Source organism: Pholcus phalangioides, unplaced genomic scaffold (assembly GCF_987345545.1).
Source record: "Pholcus phalangioides strain wild (caught in Gottingen) unplaced genomic scaffold, Ppha-v1.0 ptg000031l_1, whole genome shotgun sequence".
NCBI lineage: Eukaryota > Metazoa > Arthropoda > Arachnida > Araneae > Pholcidae > Pholcus > Pholcus phalangioides.
In genome coordinates this window covers 10,417,568-10,436,527 of record NW_028301621.1, presented here as the reverse complement: position 1 = coordinate 10,436,527, position 18,960 = coordinate 10,417,568, and the positions used below count along the sequence as shown (strand labels likewise).

At 39.9% G+C, this 18,960-nt stretch overlaps 1 protein-coding gene across 1 annotated transcript; it reads left to right on the top strand.

Moving 5' to 3' along the window:
- Positions 1-12,248: 12,248 nt before the first annotated feature.
- Positions 12,249-17,362, top strand: LOC149067399 (uncharacterized). The gene is made up of 3 exons (XM_089252972.1): positions 12,249-12,765; positions 13,454-13,646; positions 16,402-17,362. Exons 1-3 carry the CDS (start codon positions 12,422-12,424, stop codon positions 17,305-17,307), a joined length of 1,443 nt encoding a protein of 480 aa, XP_089109098.1. The 5' UTR covers positions 12,249-12,421; the 3' UTR covers positions 17,308-17,362.
- The last annotated feature ends 1,598 nt before the right edge of the window (positions 17,363-18,960 follow it).

Sequence of the window (18,960 nt, the reverse complement as noted above, 5' to 3'; positions counted from 1 at the left end):
TTTTTTTTTTGGTATTCATTCCTCACTTTTCGAGGCAATTAAGAGACAGGAAAAGTTGCTTTGCAAGTCCTTTTTTTTTCTCTCCTCCCGTTTGAAATTTTTCTCCAGTTTTTAATGTTTTTTTTATTTTCCCTTCTTCTCTATGCGTAGATTTTTCTTTTTTCCGCCCAGAATCCAAGGCCCGAAGCAAAGACTTTTCTACCGAAAAACTTCTCTAAGATTCAATTATTATCAAGGAAACGGGGCGATATTTTTGTCCGGGGAAAAAAAAATGCCTTGTTATTTTTTTTTTTTTAAAGGAGTTTGGCCACTGAAAAAAATTTTTGTTCTTGGAAATTAAAGGGTATTAAGAGGATTTTAAAAATAAAATTGGGGGGAAAAAGGACTTGGAAGTGCTAATTTACAATCTTGAAACACACCTTTTTTTTCCAAGTCCCAAAAAAAAGTTATTTCTTTCCCGGGAAAAAAAATTGAAAATTCACAACCTTCAATTCCAGTGAAAGTTTCTCTTATTACACATAAAGAAGGTTTATATGAATAATTGTGAGATTTTTTTTATATATTTCGTTCCGAAGTATTGCAATTCGTTGGAAGGATCCTGGATGTTGCTCACGTTCGACGCTAGCGAGTAATTCCTAGAGTAATTCTTTCTCGTCAGAAGGTTGTATTTTTTTAATAGTGGCAACACTGATGTAAAGACTACGTGTAATGTCGTTTATAACACGGGTATAAGGTCAAATACACTGCTGGCCACCGTAAATGCAACACCCTGAAGGAAGCATGCAAATAATATGAAATTTACAACATGCATTAGCGGAGGTGAGATATGCAAATGATTAGAATTTCAGCGCAGACGCACATCACGCGCGCCTGTAGCGCCACTTCAAAGCGCTATTTAAGGCTTGGAGATTTCGACGATTTGAAGTACGGCAATTGTGTTTTTCTTGTGGTTTTTTTCAAAAAAACGATCAATTATGCCTCGTAGAAAAAAGCGATCATCTTTTGATCAAGTATCCGAGTTCGACAGAGGAAGGATAGTGGCCTACCGAGATTGTGGATTATCTTTCAGGGAAATCGGTAGTCGTGTTGGACGAAACCAAACAACTGTAATGCGGATATGTGATCGTTGGATGCAGGAGAGTACGACGGACCGACGTGTTCGATCGCATCCACCTCAGTGCACCACTTCACGTGATGACAGGCGTATTGTGCGTATGGCAGTGACGGATCGCTCAGCCACATCACGAACCATAGCACAGCACATTCAGTCTGTACCGCATCATCCAGTGTCTGCGCGTACCATTCGACGCCGTTTACAGCAGAGTGGTCTGTCCGCAAGACGTCCATTGCTTCGTCTACCCTTGACGCAGAACCACAGACGTCTCCGCCGCCAATGGTGCGATGAAAGAAGGATGTGGACGGCACAATGGAATGAAATTGTCTTTACTGACGAGTCACGCTTCTGTCTGCAACACCACGATGGTCGGATTCGAGTCTGGAGACACCGTGGAGAGAGGATACGTTATGCACCGCCACACTGGTCCTGCACCGGGTATTATGGTATGGGGCGGTATTGGATATCGCTCTTGCACTCCTCTAGTACGCATTGCCGGTACTTTAAAAAGCCAGCGCTACATCTCCGAGGTGTTGGAGCCAGTTGTCCTTCCTTACCTTCAGGGCTTGCCCACAGCCATATTTCAACAGGATAATGCGCGACCACACGTGGCACGCATTGTCCAAAGGTTCTTCATCAACTTTGGCAACACGTGGAAGCTGCTTGGTCTGCTGTACCCCAAGAACACATCCAAAGTCTCTTTGAATCAATGCCGAGGCGTGTGGCAGCGGTGATCTCCAACAATGGCGGCTACTCTGGCTACTGATTTTGGCAGGAATCACACTTCACAAAAGTCTATAAATTTAATCATTTGATGCTTGGTCAACATGTTATCTACAAAATAAATATTGTTGCGATATCTCTTGTCTTTCTTGGTGTTGCAATTTGGGTGGCCAGCAGTGTACCTACTCTGCCACAGATAAAATGGATTTTCCATTCTTGCATGCGCAGTTAGGAGGAAAACAAGACTATTGAGAGTCTTGTTTTCCTCCGTGTGAGAGTCCGTGTATCCGACTATTGAGAGTCAGTGTTTATTCAAAACTAAAACACAGCATTACGAGCGTGTGGTCTGACTGAAGATCACGATTCTTTCGAAACAGATGCAGCAGAGCGGGATAGGCAGTGCCGTCTTAACGCGGGGACACGGGGGGCCTCAGAAAAATAACTTGGCCTGGGGACCCATGATGCTGAAGACAGCCCTACCTCCAACCCTCTTTAGAAGAAGAAAAAATGAAAAGCCCTCCTTTTCGAGAAAATTCTGCATACGTAGCCGACTGATTTAGTGTATGTAATGTACATAGGAATATACGCACAGGAGTTTTCACATAGGAATGCGATGAATTGACATGATCATCATCGTGCCCCCCCCTCCCACCTCGAGGTTCTAGTCTATCTCTGACAATGTTCATAGGGGTTCAACTGAGTTGTCGGTGAATGTCTCCTGAATACGAAATCAAGTATCCACTCTCAATGTTTTAAGTGAGCTCCATAACACCCCCTCCCCACACACACACACAATGGTAGCATGGGCCCTGGACAAATATTATTATTGTTTTTGTACACTATAAATACTTTCACCAAAGTACTCAGGCTCCAGGATGTGGGGGGGGGGGTGCCATTGGTGAGCATCGAGACGCTCTCGCAGAGAAAGGAAAAATTTTATTCTTACATAAAATGTGCTTCCCCCAGAAGGGAAAAGGGGGGACACATTCTAATTTTCACACCTGCGCAGACCTGTTGTTTCTCTGCGCGCAAAATTTCGTTATCTGTGTTGAACGACAGAATAACACGCTACCTTATGCAGCATAGGGAACTTTTAAAGGGAGGACCAGAGCAGTGAATGACCAAAAGATTAATCTTGAGAGTTTGTAAGCAAAAGAGTGACCAGGTCAGTGAACGACCAAAAGATTGTCCAGAAAAGTGTGGAAGCGAGTGAGTAGCCCACCAGGAGCCCCTAGGAGTCCTTCAAGCAAATTATCATAGACATAAATTATATGTGTAAAAGATATTTAATGCAAGGAAGGAGAAGGGGAAAGGTGTCTCAAAATTTTTTTTTTCTCCTTCCAAACTAAACGACAGTGAACACGAGTTGTATCATACGAAATCAAATAGTGGAAATTCTCATTTCACCTGTCCTCTGCTTCATTTCTAGGTTTTTTGTTTTTGACGGCTCCTTAAGCCGGGTTTTCCTAGAAGCAGGTTTCTGTGCCGCGCTCAACATGATTCGCCCAGCGCGACACGCCGTCCACTCACCAGTAAGAAAAGCAGCATGACTGTTTTCCTACAGAGCGCAATACGCCTCACGACAGCGCTTTACGTCGAGCGTGATTGGCCAACTGCTTCTGGAGGAGTCAAATGCGTCGTGCGCCGCGGTTTTGCCGATATTCTCTTCACTCTTGTGTGTTTTCTTTTCCTTCCCTTCAAACCGGAGCATGCAGACGACAGAGTAGCTGATGCCAAAGCCATATACTTTATATAGCCGCCCTGATCTGATGCGCCTCGCTAGGAAAACACAAACGCGTTGCGTGATTATGTAACACGTTTCTGTTGGCGCGAAATAGTCTAATTCGGTTTACGCTGCGCAACAAACCTATTCCTAGGAAAACCCGGCTTTACACTCCCAAGAAAGAACTGAACTTGCCATTCAGTTCAGTTTATTTCTTTGCACGTAGGGAGCTGTTGTGAGCGAAAACTTTTGTTGTCGTCTGCTTCATTCCAGGTGCTTTGTTTTTAATGGCTCCTTATGCTCTTGAGAAAGAACTGAACTTGCCATCTGGTTCAGTTTGTGGGCGTAGATAGTAGGGAGCTGTTGTGAACGAAAACTTCTTCTGTCGTCTGCTTTTTTCTAGGTGCTTTGTTTTTAATGGTTCCTTGTGCTCTTAAAAAGAACTGAACTTGCCATTAAGTTCAGTTTGTGGGCTTTTCTCGTAGGGAATCATACTGAATAAAAGTTTCTGCTTCTTGATCCGAAATTCATTATCACGATTTGAGTCATCTTCCTTTTTGACAGTAGATGGCAGCAAAACAGTTTATTAGAACAGTGGAAATTCGCACTTTATTTCAAGTATGCTTCTTCCCTGGTTCTGTATTAGTCATCTTTAGGGCCCGGAAGTTCAGGCAAAATGCCACATAAATGCCTTTTTCCCCTATTTTCAAACTTTTTTGGTAAAAATGATTTTTTTTTTTAAATTTTCGTGTCAGAAATGCCCATTTTAATGTAGTTTCAAGTTTTTTAGTGAATTTCATAATCTGTAAATCTTGAATATTTTGGGCATTGAGAACTCCAAAGGAATTGCTTTCTTGAAATTTTCCAACTCTCAGTATTAATTATCAATCAACCCCCTCCCCCTCTTCCAGCCCCATTTATACGCAACCAAGTGATCTAAGAGATTGGTGTTGGACAGGGCCGTCTTAAGACTATCATGGGCCCCGGGCCAACTGGTTTTTCCCTACCTGGAAAATTCTCGAAAATTTCAATTAGGTCTCATTTTTGTGAGGCCGCTCTTCTCTTGAGACCCCCGGGCTGTGCCCTGGCGTGCCCATGCCTTAAGATGGCACTGGTGTTGGCATGAATTAATTCTGCTTTGATACGGATGGTAATAGACGAGAGTGATTTTGTTTCAGATGAACGCAGCTTGTGTTAGAAAAGCAGAAGAAAATTAGAAATTTGTTTCCGCTCAGGATGCACATAATATGCCTTGCTCAGGCACTGGACTGCGTTGTATGCGTATAGCAGACCCATGATTGCCCCAAGAGATCTTGACGGTAGGAGCAGAGAGGGATTAAATGCAACCAATTTTTAAGCTAACTGACTGACTGACTGAGGTAGATACATTTTCTCAGGGCGTACCGAGTCTTTAAGACTCCCATAAGCTTCCCTGTTTGATGCTGCTCCGTACGAGCTGGATGAAGAAGTTAAAAAGCTGTTTGTATGTGATAGTTGAGTGTGTGAGTGTAAGTGTATAAGAGGCGTGTCAATAAAAGATAATAAAATTTACAGCCCATGCTGTACTCAGAGAGTCAGTATACGTCAAATTAATTCAGATCATATTAGAAAAAATGAATTCGGTAAGTTGTGGCTTACTTATCACAGAAATTTGAAATTTGTAGAGCTATGTCCGAAGGAGGTGAAGTATCAAAATTCAAGAACGCATTTTATACACAATTACAAAATCAGTCAATTATCTCAGCAAATAGTTGACAAAAAAGTGGAATACTGCACCTAATGGTTACAAAAGAGTATATATATGTTCATTCTAATAAATGGCGTGAATACAATATATATGATTACACGTGGATACAAGATTAAATGCGATACATATTGGTAGGCGTTCAGTATATATGCAACACTATGCTTCCAATCAATGAAGAGAGAATTAGAACTATTTACACTTTTTACAAAACTAAACCAATTCATTGGGCCATATCAGGCCAGTATGTTCTTAGGTCGAAGAAACCTCAACACCTCTACCGCAGGATAAGGCGAGATGTCTCTTATGTGCTGATATTCTGATGTTTCAGCTCTATCGAAATATCCTCTACATAGTTTGACTAAGTAGTCATGTATGGTTTCAATGTTCAAATCCTTCATTATGTCAAGATTTCTGATATACCATTGTGCCCCGGTATATCGCCGAAGTATTTTATTTTGCTGCACTTGTAATTGTTTGATGACAGAGGGTTTCGCTGTGGAAAAGCATGGTGCTGCATAGCACATAATTGGTCTAATGACTGACTTGTACATAATGGTTTTGTTTTTGAGGCTAAGTGCAGAGCGTGTGTAACAGACTCTGTTTAGAAGTCCTGCAGCCTTAGCGGCTCGAACTTTTGCCTCATGAATGTGAGCTTTGAAACTGAGCTTTTTATCCAAAATAACACCAAGATATTTTGTCTGAGACTTGGGTTGTAATATGGTCTGCCCCACTGTGATAGTGGTGTTCGGAGGGAGTTGTCTCCTTGCAAACCATATAAAGTTGCATTTACCCTCGTTTAAGACCACTGCATGTAGCTGACACCAGATCTCGACCCTTCGGACCATTTCTTGCAAGTTCCTCAGAGCTTGCTGAGGGTCCCTAGATGCCATAAGGATTTTCAAGTCGTCAGCATAAGAAGCTAAGATTCCTCTTTGTGGAGCAGGAAAATCGTTAATAAAAATATTGAAGAGTATTGGGCCAATTACCGACCCTTGACAAATAGATGCCTTTAGTGGACGTCTGGTGGAGAGGGCGTTTTTGATACGGACCTGAAATGTCCTATCCCTGAGGTAAAATTAATTAATTTTAAATAATTAATTAATTAATTAAAATAATTAATAGGTTAATTAATTCATTTTTCAGCTAGTTTATATATATGGACCCTTAATACCTTTGCGCTTAGTTATTTTTTCTTCCTTCCAAAAATTATGTTTTTTTTAGTGCCTATTTCAGGCATTTTTAGTGACTTCTTGCCTGCCTATTTCGAGTATTTTTAGCGCCTTAACTTCCGGGCTCTAGTCATCTCTAATTTTGAGACTAGATGGCAGCACCAACAATTTAAATCAAACAGTGGAAACGACCATTTTACGAGAGTTCAAGCTGAGATCAGTGCCGTCTTAATGCATGGGCCCACCTGAGAGGGGGGGGGAGCCTCAAGAGAAGAGGGGCCTCAGAAAAATGAGAAGTAGTTGAATGTTACAGGTAGGGCCTCAATGAAATCACTTGGCCGGGCTCCCATGATGCTATTAAGACAGCCCTGTTGATAGGTACAGTTAACATCCGTTATAACGAAATAAAAGAGCTTGATTTACAAAAAAACATTCGCTTATAACGAGAAGTTTGCTAAAACGACAATTTTTCCTGTGATTGTGAGCTGTCGTTATAACGGACTTCTACTGCATTTGATTATACCAGAGGTCGTTACAGTCACCAATGACTCCAAGAAGCTTGAGAAACATCTCATTTCATTCCGTACACCGCCCAGGCTCTATCGACCATTGTCAATTTTAGCCATTGCCCGGATGAGGGGCTGGGCGATGTCGGGTGCTTTATTATGCATATAAAATATAAAATACATGAACATTGAATATAAAAATATACAATTTATTCCGATGAGCTGTTCTGATGTCCTTTCCAGCTTTATTGAGCCCGAGCTCCCTGTTCCTCTCTGTGGCCAAGTGCCAGGTCCTGGACCCATGTCTTCCCTCGTTGGCTTGTTGGCTAGTGTGAGCCCTTCGTGTCACATTGGTCCAACCAGGTGCCAGGTCCTTCAGCATGAGGGGAGGGGGTTGTTCGATTATTCAAAAGCTCCTCAGCTTTTGGTTGGGTGCTTCACAGTTTAAACACTGATCATTGGGACTTTGTTTCTTGATTACTCTTTCACTGGATCATCCTATTTGAAGTCAGAGTCAGAGTCTTCCCATATTTCGACCGCTTCTTCTCTCTCCGATTGCTCTCCCTCTGTGTCGTATTCTTCGTCTTCTAATTCTTCTATTTCCTGGGAGAGTACCCTATCGACGCTGTCTTCGGCTTCTGCCCTTGCTCTCAGTCTTTCGCTCCTCCTCAGTTGTTGCGTTTCATGTGGAGTCTGGATGGTCTCATCCCTCTTGGTGTGGAGATGTTCCTGGTTGGCCTCTAGGAATTTAACCAGGTCCTTGATGGTTTCCATTGCTTTTCCATCTCTCTCCATCCTTTTGAACCATTCATGCTCCAACTGAGGGACCGGCTTAACCAGGTGGAAATCTGAGGTCTTTTCGCACTCTGTTGCGTAATGCAATGGGCTTCCGACTCCTCCACACAGGCACTTGTCATTGTTTGAGATCCCGAAGCGGAGGAAGTGGGTGGGGAACGGCCCGTGGCCCGAGAAGAATATCGTCTTCTCTCTGCTCCAAGATCTCTCTCTCCACTGTATTTTGGGCAGGACCCTATGGATTAACTTCCCATGTGTAGCGGGGTGGTCCCAGAATTTCTGCCACTCTCCAAGGATGTGAATCTTTATTATCCTTTTTGCAGTCGCTGCTGGAATCTTCTTTTCCAGGAGGATCGTACGGCTCAAGGTTGCTGCCTTGGCCAATCGGTCCGCCTCCTCGTTCCCTTTTTCTCCGACATGGCCACGAACCCAGTTCAATTGGATGTTTGGATTTTTTGATAGAGCCCTGCGGACGGTCCTGGCGTCCTCGTGTCTCGTGAGGGGGGTCTCTTATGGCTTCCAGGCTGGATCGGCTGTCTGTGTATACTTTGGACTGGGTCGTTGTGTTTTCCAAGCTGCTTACCGCTTCTCTTAGAGCGAAGAGCTCCGCCTGGAAAATCGTGCACCCTGTCAATATCCTCTGCTTCCACTTCTGGGTTACTACGTCATCCTCGTATCTCACGAAGGCAGCACCCGTTCCATCCTGGGTTTTAGAACCGTCTGTGAATATGGTGGTTCCTTCGTATGAGATAGGGCCCGTTTCTTCCAGGGGGATGATCTGGCTCTCCTGGATGTCGGTGGCGGGGTGCACATCCCAGCCTATCCTTCTCTGCTCTAGCTCACTCCACTGGTATTGGGCCTCCCCCAGACTAATGTTCCTCTTGAGTCTTGTCACCATGGCTGCTTTGGCCACATACTCCGTTTGAGAAACATCTGCATTATAGTCCTCCTACCACAAGATGAGACTTGGACACGGCGTGTCACGTAATGTCGGAATCATGAGGACCAAAATGAAATTTGGCTCTCTTAGAAAATGATTTGACTTGTTTGCAGCTGAATACTAATTTTTTTTCTTCCAGAACTTCGTCCCAAGCACGCATAGTAATAATCTAATTATTATTTGCAGCTACATTAGGAGAATCCTCGATTAGGAATTATCCTATAAGTATGAAAACATTTTGCATAAAATTACTGACAAAAAATTTGTGAATTTGTGGATGTGAGAATGGACTCAAAAATTTCTGTTTTAGATGCAGTTGAAATGATTCATTCTGCATGGAACTAAGGCACGAGTGCCACGGTTCGGAACTGCTTCCGTCATGTTGGTTTTTGTTCTGAGTCTTTGGAGAACGATTATTTCTCCAAAGAAAATTAACTAATTAAAATAAAAAGGTTATTTCTCCTGAAGATTCCTCCCTGATTAAGTGTGAAGAAAGCATAAATAGCACTATGAGTGATTGTATCGACGATGAATTTGTGAATATTGACTCTGATCTTGTAACTTCAGGACTTCTAGCAGATGACGATATTCTAGAATCAATTACCCAAATCAAGTGTTTCGTGTTTCGAAGAAATAGAATCACAGAAAGTTCAGATGAAGAAGTATCTGCACCATCTCTCCATGATGCACTAAAAACTCTAGATGTGATACCTCACTTCCTACACAGTCAGGAAGAGGCCGAAAAATCGCGGTATAAACTGAATAGCGTAGAAAAATTTTTGTTTTCTCTTCGGAAAGGAAAACAAGCAATTGTAGCCTACTTGATTATTTTTCATGAGGTAAATTTTTCTATACATTTTGATTCTATTTTGAAACAACCCCGAATTTAAATTAATGAAAATTGGCAAGTTATTTAATACAATTGTTAGAATGTGTATAATTACGTACACAAAAATGATCGGGCAAAAATTTAGGGTGAAACCCCGCTAATTCGACATGTTTGTCGATACTTTTGGGGTGTCGAATTACCGAGATTCTACTGTAATTGAAACAGTAGACGGAATAGTGCAACCAATTTTTTTAGTTACTTTTCAGACCCTAAATATCTTAACTTTCAATTTTCTTTATTTCTTCCGTTAATTATAAATGCCTTTTTAGTGCCTATTTTAAGCATTTTTAGTGCCTAAACTTCGGGCTCTACTAATCGCTAATTAATTGTTTGCATTCTGTAAGAGCTGTGTGGGGCGCTTAATTTTTTTTTTTTTAAGCAGCTTTCCCCCCAAACTGTAATTAATCTATTTAATTGTACGCAAGACCTGCTTCAAAATCGAAAATATATCGTTTGCGGCTGACTCAATAACGAAACTCAACACCGCCTTCGAGAAATTCTCTTCCTTTTCACACAAACAATATTCCAACAAGGGACGATAGAATAGCCATCCCGCGCGCACCGCACCTCGAATTCCCTGGCACCATGCGCAATTTACTCGTCAATTCGAAGCAATACCTGCCATACAATTAGGTTAATACGATCAACCATGCAAGACCCGCTTTTTCACCATCAGGGAATTCTGGCTTGTGGTTCTCACGTAGACATCCACTCCCGCCTCTACCACAAGATTCGCATCTCGTTCCTCATCTAGGTCTCCTTAACCTATGGACTGCGATAGGGTAAGGAGCCTGCCCCAGCCTCACCTCTATATCGATCCTTACATATCCAGCTCACCCCTTCAGAATATATATATATATATACAGGCGCAAATGCGAGCCGATCTCCCCGTTAAAAAGTCTCGCCACAGAGAGCAACAGTCCTACAAACAGTACAAATATTCACTCACTACACATCACTCACTTCACTTCTGAGATATAGATGGCAGCACTGAAAAATCATACACAACACTAGATACGCTCTCAGACTTTTAGGTACACGCACTTACACTTCCGGCACAACTCACTAGGTAGTAAATTGCCTATGGCAATAGACCTGAGTTATGCTCGGTTTGAAAAAAAAAAAAAAGTATTTTTCACTAAGTGGGGTGCCTCAGAAAAATCACTTTGCCCGGGAACCTTATGATGAAAATAGTATTTCCTCTCTTTCTATGATGAAAAAATTCAGGCACTTTCCATTTTATTTATTGAAGGCAAATGGCAAGACCAGTATAACCTGAAACAAGACCAGCATTACGATGGCCTGGATAACCAAGCGGAGATCGAGATGCAGTTGGGAAAGAAAATTCGCATTCCTATGTGGGGAATCGAACCACCAATCTCTCACTGTCCGGGCGAGTGTTCCAACCATTGAACTACAGAGGATATTTCCTTAGAGCATGTGTATGAATGCTGAATGGGACTGCGCATGAATAGCCTCCTAGCTCAGCTAATAGCTCTTGCGATTAGCCCCACATGGCGACATATGTAGAGAAACGATGTCACTCTCCGCTGTTCATACGAAATACGAAAAGGGTCATTCAAGTATTACGTCAGCATCGAGGGGGCGGGGGGTTTCGGATTTGCTGCCTTTTGATGACAAGGGGTGGGGAGGGGGATTTGAAGGTTGCTTACGTCATCAACCACCCCTTTTTGAAGATATGGAATATTTTAAGCTGCAGACGAAATTTTGCTGGCAGGGGGAGGGGGGAGGGCCAGTGCTTTGCTAACTTTTGCTAACAAGGGGGTCAAAAATGGCTGAAAATCTGCTTACGTAATGCTTGAATGGGCCCAAAGCCTGGATAACCAAGCGGAGATCGAGATGTAGTTCGGAAAGAAAATTCAAGGCTTTCAAATTTACGAAGGTCGCGAATTAGTTCCACTTCTTAGTAGGGTCTTCAGACGTCCTCATTTCTTTTGTCATTTTTTTTTAAGCGTCCTCATACGTTTCCGAAATTCCACCGTTATGACCTCATTTTCAGGATTTGGAAATCTTTCTCCTTTTCTTTTCTAAAGAAAAAAAAATTGCACTACGAAACATATCTTTTCATCATTCTGTGTTTAAATATTACTCTTCCCAAAAAATGACCAATCATCGTTTAAATTCCACGAAAATGAGAACGGAAGTTCCCTTAAAGTGTGGCAGCGGTGTTGTTCTGGCAACGGAGCAGGTTGTGTTTTGGTTAGAAAATTATTTTTTGTTTTCAACATAGTGACGCCATCTGTTGTACACGGAAGTAAGTGAGCCGTTGCCAAAAGAACAAAAGTGTACATCCTCATTTCGGAGTTTTCAAACGTCACACTGGAACTTCTACTGACATCTAAGATATATAAAGTTAATTATACACATGTCACGGTGTCTGGTTGGTTTTATATTTCTTAGATGGCAGCAAAAACTCTAGTGTAACATTCTCTCAGGCGCTATATCCTGCGGCAACACGTAATAAAGCTTATTTGAGCTTTCACAAATGCATTTTGAAAGTCCATAATAAACCTTTCTACGATAAAAATGTATTAACACATTTTTTTTTTTCTCCGATGCCAAAAGTATCTGCACAAATTTTTTATGTTCAACAATTTTCTGGAAATACCAAGTCCAAGCCGACCGTGTTTACGTGCTTCCTTGTAAATGCCGACCGAGATCGTTACGTAAATACAAAAGGGCGTAAAACAAGTCAGTCAAGTCGAGATCTTTATGGGTTTAAAACCCAGGGCAGACAAACAAGAGCACGTTAATTTCTATTGTATCGTGTCGTCAGACACTGCAACTAAAATATATGAAGAAATTGAGCTCGCTTGTACACCACGCCATGTTTCGCAAGGCTGTACAAGTTCGACGCCTGTACTACCCGATCTTGTCATCAGGGAGGAGGGACTTGCGTACAGCTGCGAGTAGCGGCGATCGTAGGCTCCCAAAGTTCATCAAAGGAAAAGTCACGACTTTGAACGACAACGTCGCCGATCGCCTCGGACCTGTCGAATCCTACGACGAGCTCAACAGGTCACTCAAGAAAATGTTCGTCGATCCAGGGGAGATAGATTTGGAAATTGACATGGACGGAGATGTTGACGTGACTTCGATGTTTTCCGCCAAAGGCAAAGGCGAATTAATGAACATAGAGTAAGTGTATGTCTTGATAAAAAAAAATTCAATTCTTGCCTTATGCCCCTCCCCCATGGTTATTCAAATTTGAAGTGCAGGGTGTCCGAATTGAAGGCATCCAAATCTGATGGCTTGTAAAATGCTTTCCCTTCTTTCGAACCGAGCACAACTCAGGTCTATCAGCATGGGCAATTTATTACCTAGTGAGTTGTGATGGAAGTGTAAGTGTGTGTATCTAGTGTTGTCTGATTTTTCAGTACTGCCATCCATATTTCAGAAGTGAAGTCTGAAGAAATGACAATATTTGTACTGTTTGTAGACCTGTTGCTCTCTGTGGTGAGACTTATTAATGGCGAGATTGGATCGCATTTGCACTTCAAAGTTGGAAACCACCGAAAACCAACTTCAGCCGATCACCACCGTGGGAGCTCTAACCCGGGTCTCTACGACGCGAGTCCATCACTATGACCACTCAACCACCAAAGTGGCCTTACAGCATGCATGCTCAACCCATGTTCTGCAGGACAAAAAAAGCTTGCTCTCTTCAGTCATCGTAGCAGATCTTGTTTTTATGGAGGGGGGGGGGGGAAAGTTCCTATGAAAGTTTGCACATGTCATTCACTGTCACATGCTGAGCATTATAGTTATTCTTTGTGCGTCAAAGATTCAGTATAAAATTACATCCCCCATACATTTGTTGTTCCAGGCACATGAAAGAGCATGAAAGATCTATACGAAAAGCCATCATAAAGAAAAGGTACTTCAAGTCGCCAGCAGAGACAAATCTCCTGACTTGGGCAGCGAAGAGACAAATAAGACACCTTCACCAGATTGATCCTGCGGAATGGACACCAGAAAGGTTATCGGAATGTTTCCCGATATCTGTCGAGGGTGCAAAGGTATGAATGTTTATCTGTTCTTTTGCTCTCCCCATCGTGGTAAATAGCCTAAGCAGTGATGGTACAGGCTGGTATATGATCATTTCTGTTCTGCATGCTTGTATGCTTCTGAGTAATAGTAGTATTTGCGAAATAGTTTCCAATTTAAGATTTGAAAAAAAGACCCTTATGCCATACTACCATGCATAAAATTGAATTGATTAGTTTATTAATAAAATTTACTTTAAATGTATTACACTTTTGTGTCTTACACAGAAAGTAGCAATACCAATAACTTCCTTTAGCTTTCGGTGATCCTTTAGTGTAAATTAAATTCAAAACAATTTTGAGCAAAGTATAAAAAATTGATATATATGTAGCGATTTCAAAAATCCCCTAAAATATCTCGAGAGGAGTTTAACGTTAGGCTATAGGCAATTCCAAACAAGATTCGAAAAAATATCGTTATAGAGGGATTTATATCGTTATATTGAGTATCATCGTAGTGAGGTTTCACTGTGTTACAATTTCCATAAGGGTAATTTTTTGTTTCAGAAGAAAAACTGTTTCCTATCTGGAATGGGTGGATAAAAACCTGGATCATCAGTGGGCTGATTAGATCGAAGCAGTCAAAAATTACCCGTATAAAATGCAGTGTCGTCTTTGCAGCAAAATGCACAGACAAGCTATTCAGTCATACCAAGCATGTGAAATCAGAGTTTTGTAAACAACCCCTGATTACTAAACTTTTCCGTTCTAGTGACAATGCAAATGCAGAATGTAGGCGGCTACACACACACGACTCTGTTGGTACTTGGGACCACGTACAGTGAGTAGTATGTAGCACCCTTCAGCCAATTTGCAAGGAATTGTGATGCAGCGAAACCGACTACATTTTGGATTAATTATGTCACAAACTAAACAGTAGTTGAAGTCTTAAATCTTGTGGACATTAAAATAGTGTCCATAATGGATTCAAGGATGTTCAGAGACATTTTTAAGGGTAGTTTTCAGAAAAGGGAAATCTTGTGCACTTCTTGATTGTGTTCTATTTTACCATCACATGCATTTGAAAAGCATAAATACATTCATAAAAAAAAATGTAATAACTAGTCTACTATTATGTTTATTATGATAGCAATTATAATAAATGAAAAATAATCAATTCTATAATTAATTATAATAAATTTTCAATGAAAAAGTTGCCTGGAATTTTTTGAAAATTTGACTGGAAAAATCAGGGAAATGTTTTATGAAAATGAGTATGGACCAGGGTTGGTAAAAAAAACAGGTATTTGGTTTAAACAGGTCTTTTGTTTTAATTAGTATTAAACATTAAAAACAATAAAGTTTCTGAAAAATCGTTCAAACTTCTAATAATTATTTAAAATAAAATGTTTATTAATGTAATTAACACTATTCCCATATTAGGTAATCAATATTTCAATATTTCTTACATTTTAACAAAAACCAACTTTTGCAATTTAATTATTTTTTGCTTAACTCAATGGATTACTTTGCGTTTGAAAATTTTTTTAATGTTATTATTAATCATATAACATATAATGATATTTTCTCAAGCTACTTTCAGTATGCTTAATTAGGAAGCTATTTTGCAAAAACTATAATAAAAATTAGGAAAATATGTATTTAATGAAGCATAAATAATGCAGATTAATTTGCGATGATTTACGATACACAGGGTGATTACAACTAAGGTTCTGATTTCAACACACTGTAAAAAAAGAACGATTGTCAGAATGACTTGAAAATTGACATGAATATTCCTGAAAAAATGCAATTTTATTTGGTAAAGGGGAAAAAATACTTAAAAATTTAAAATTAATGACATCATCCAACATGTGGGAAATTTGCTCGCAGAATGGAAATGATAGCCAGCCATGGCAAAATGATAACTTAATTATAGCCCTGCACGATTTCATAATTCATGGAAACATCTCAAAAAATGAAGTAATTGAACAAATAACTACAAGTTAATTTTATCGCATCATGATGTGGATGCGCTTGCAATTCACCCTTATTAAACCAAACGTGTCCCCCACGTTAATATTTCTGACTAATTTCTAACATACAGGGGATGCGTTGGAGGTTGCAATTCACCAAAGTTTGCAATCTGACCACTGTTCCTAAAATTTTGAGGTACCCCCACAGCCATAGATAGAGCATCAGAATGTAGCCATAGGTTAGAAAATGTGGTAAGAATGAGAAATGTTTTTGGCTTCTGTATATAACTTTAAATAACTAAGATACTTCATATGGAAAATATATATTTTTTTTTTTTCAAGCCACTTTTTTTATGAGACTTTTTAAAAAAAACCACTTATACCATTTAAAGATGTACCATCAGAATTTACCCTAAGAATATAAAAATGGGGTAAAAATGAAAAATTTTGGCTAATAAATAAACTAATATGATATTTAGGCCACTTTTATTTGATTGTTCGAAAAACCCACTGGTTAAAACCAAGGTTTAAACCAAACAACCCTGCTATGAACCATCTTATTGCATGCATGCGAATCTAGCTTTCATATCTAGCTAATCACTGCCCCCCCCCCCATTGTCCCTACAAACTGGATACTCAGAATTTGTAAAACTTTTCTAGCATGAAACTGTCAGATATGTGGGGGGGGGGGTTAGAATTTTATCGCGAGTTCACCTCTGTTCAGTAACTTTTTAGTGTCAAATCTCTGGAGCACTGCAATATGTTATTCAGATTGTTTCTAACGTTATTTATTTGTTTTTTCTTTCAATCAGCGATTGATCAAGAACACCTTCAAACTCAGCAAACTTGAAAAACCAGAAACAATAAAAGCACACGATGCAGAAGTCGCTAGAAGATGGGAAACACTCCAGTCTGGTGGAGATTCAAGCTCCATATCACCCGTTACCGTCAGACTATGGAAAGAAGGAAAACTTATGAAGGACTATTATTCGGGCAACGTCAGTCTTCCTCAACCTCCAGAACCAAAATTCAAAGAGATTAAGTCGAAGTCAGTCGGGGAACACTTAGCCATCATCAAGAAATATTTAGACTTCAAGAAAGAGGCTGAAGAAAGAAAACTGTTGGAAGATAAACAGGAAAAACTTGTATCATCTTCCACAGATGATTCTATGCAAGGGTCAGAAAAGGTGACAGACATACAGAAAAATATCATGCCAGACCTAATGAGTGTACGTGTCTACGAATCGGATGCCGAAGATCATCTTGCGACATCTTTTCTGGCAACATCGGGACAAAATAAAGATGAACCAGATGTGTCATATGAACAGTTTAAGCAAAATGTCACAGAAGAATATCGCAACAAAAAGAAAAAGTCAAAGGCTGACGAAGCTTACTTGGAATGGCTGGAAAACAACAAGCATAAAGAAAACGTTGAGGTTCAACCGATCAGTGTCGATCCTGGCTCTATTCAGACTTCAAACGCCATACAGAAATATAGCAATGAGAACACTGTCAAGCTGACAACTGAGAAAGGTGTTGCTTATTTATACGATAGTACTTTAGGATACCAGTACCCAATGGGTAAGGAGAATGTGAAACTGAAAATTAGAATACCATCACCAGTGTACAAGAAAGGCGCTGTATACAAAGTTGGTCGATGTTTTTACGATGACACTGGTGAATTTTTGTATAGGTTGCCCTTTGAAATAAGACAGTGATCTGTCTTAACCGAAATTTTCATTCTCATGAAATTAAATAAACAAATTAGTCGTACCCTTAGTAGTCATTGGTTTTTGAATTCATATTTTGACAAAAAGTTTGAAGCAAGCTTGGGATGTATCAATCCATGTATGACGAAATCACCCGCTGCTGGGGGGCTTTATTAATTATGAACCATTTTACTCAATCTGGAAGGCACGATACTGGATTGGTTTCATCATAAGTTCTAGAACAGAGGTCTTCAACCCATGGCCAGCGGGCCAAATGTATCCCTCTAAGCTTTTTTGCTGTGGCCTACGGATCATTTTTAGGAAATAGCTACTTTACAAACAAAAAAAAATTGAAAATTCCAAAAAAAATTTGTTAAAATAGAGCTCTGGAAACTGAAATCTATGCTGCTATATTTAGAAGTGCAAGATACTTTCCAGATTCAATAGTAATGCTGTGCATTTGATACATTGAACTGCCATCGTGATGAACTCAGGATCCTAAGCCAAATCAGTTTTTAGGCTTATGATTTCATAAAGGCTGCATATTTCAAGATGCCAAATTCAGCAACCGAAAGGTGTACATAATTCAGAATTTACAGAAATGTTAAAAAAACACCTTAATGAAAGAAATAATTTTAGAATTATTGGGATAGAAATTTATAATTAATGAAAAAATAGCTACAGAATTGTTGAAAATAATTTGTCAAAATATGAAAAATTTATGAAAAATAATTTCAGTATTATCGGGATGAATTTCAGATTTAATAAAAGTAATCGATTAAAAAGAATTAGTTAATGAAAGAATACTATTGGAAAATAAATAAAAATTCAAATTTATTTAAAGAAATAAATTCACAGTGAATAAAAGTATTCAATATAAATTTGAGGAACCCTGTTTAATAACCGATAATACTAATTTATGACTTGGCGGTTCGTGGAAAATTTTTGGCCTCTAGTGTTCGAAAGATTGAAGACCTCTGTTCTAGAGCATAAATTGAGATATAAACAGAGACTTAAGCAGTCAGGTTGGTTTCTTCCGAGACAGCAAAAGCAATGGAGGAAAATAAGAATTTGCACTAATTGTACCACATTGATTGTGAAAATATCAAATTATGGGAGCGAGATGGTTCTCAGCCCAACAGATAGAAGACTTTATCTGGATATTATGCCAAGATGAACTCTGAAAGAAAAATGAACCCAGCCCTCTTACAAACCGGGCAAGCATGCTTGCAATTTTTCTCCATGAAAATTTGGAAAGATCTCACCAAGGGGTTAGGGCGGTAGAAGCTCGGTCAGAGACCTCCACAGATTTGAAGAAATTCCCCAACCAAGCATCTAGAGCACCTACCACTTGGTGAGATCTTTGTCTGCATCCTGCAACCACATTTTTGGTTCTAAATACTATTTCAAAGCCATTTATGTTTTTTGACATGCTGATAATTTTACAATGCATAAAAGTGGATGTTAACATTCAAATTTTTCAAAATTTATTTGTTGTGACTAACTACAAGAGCTAGGTTTTTTTTCGACAACCTCGAGCGCACATACTCTGAAACACCTATATCTCAAATTTCATCCGAATTCGTTGCTTTTTACCACTGCTAGGAGCTTGTATATTGGCAAAGTCACTTTATGACTGCGCTGTTTATAATATTGTAAACT

Excerpts from the sequence above, each read along its gene's own strand:
- LOC149067399 (XM_089252972.1), top strand. The coding sequence starts at position 12,422 with ATGAAGAAATTGAGCTCGCTTGTACACCACGCCATGTTTCGCAAGGCT. Across the intron at positions 12,766-13,453 it reads GGCGAATTAATGAACATAGA|GCACATGAAAGAGCATGAAA; the intron begins GTAAGTGTATGT and ends TTGTTGTTCCAG. Across the intron at positions 13,647-16,401 it reads TATCTGTCGAGGGTGCAAAG|CGATTGATCAAGAACACCTT; the intron begins GTATGAATGTTT and ends TCTTTCAATCAG.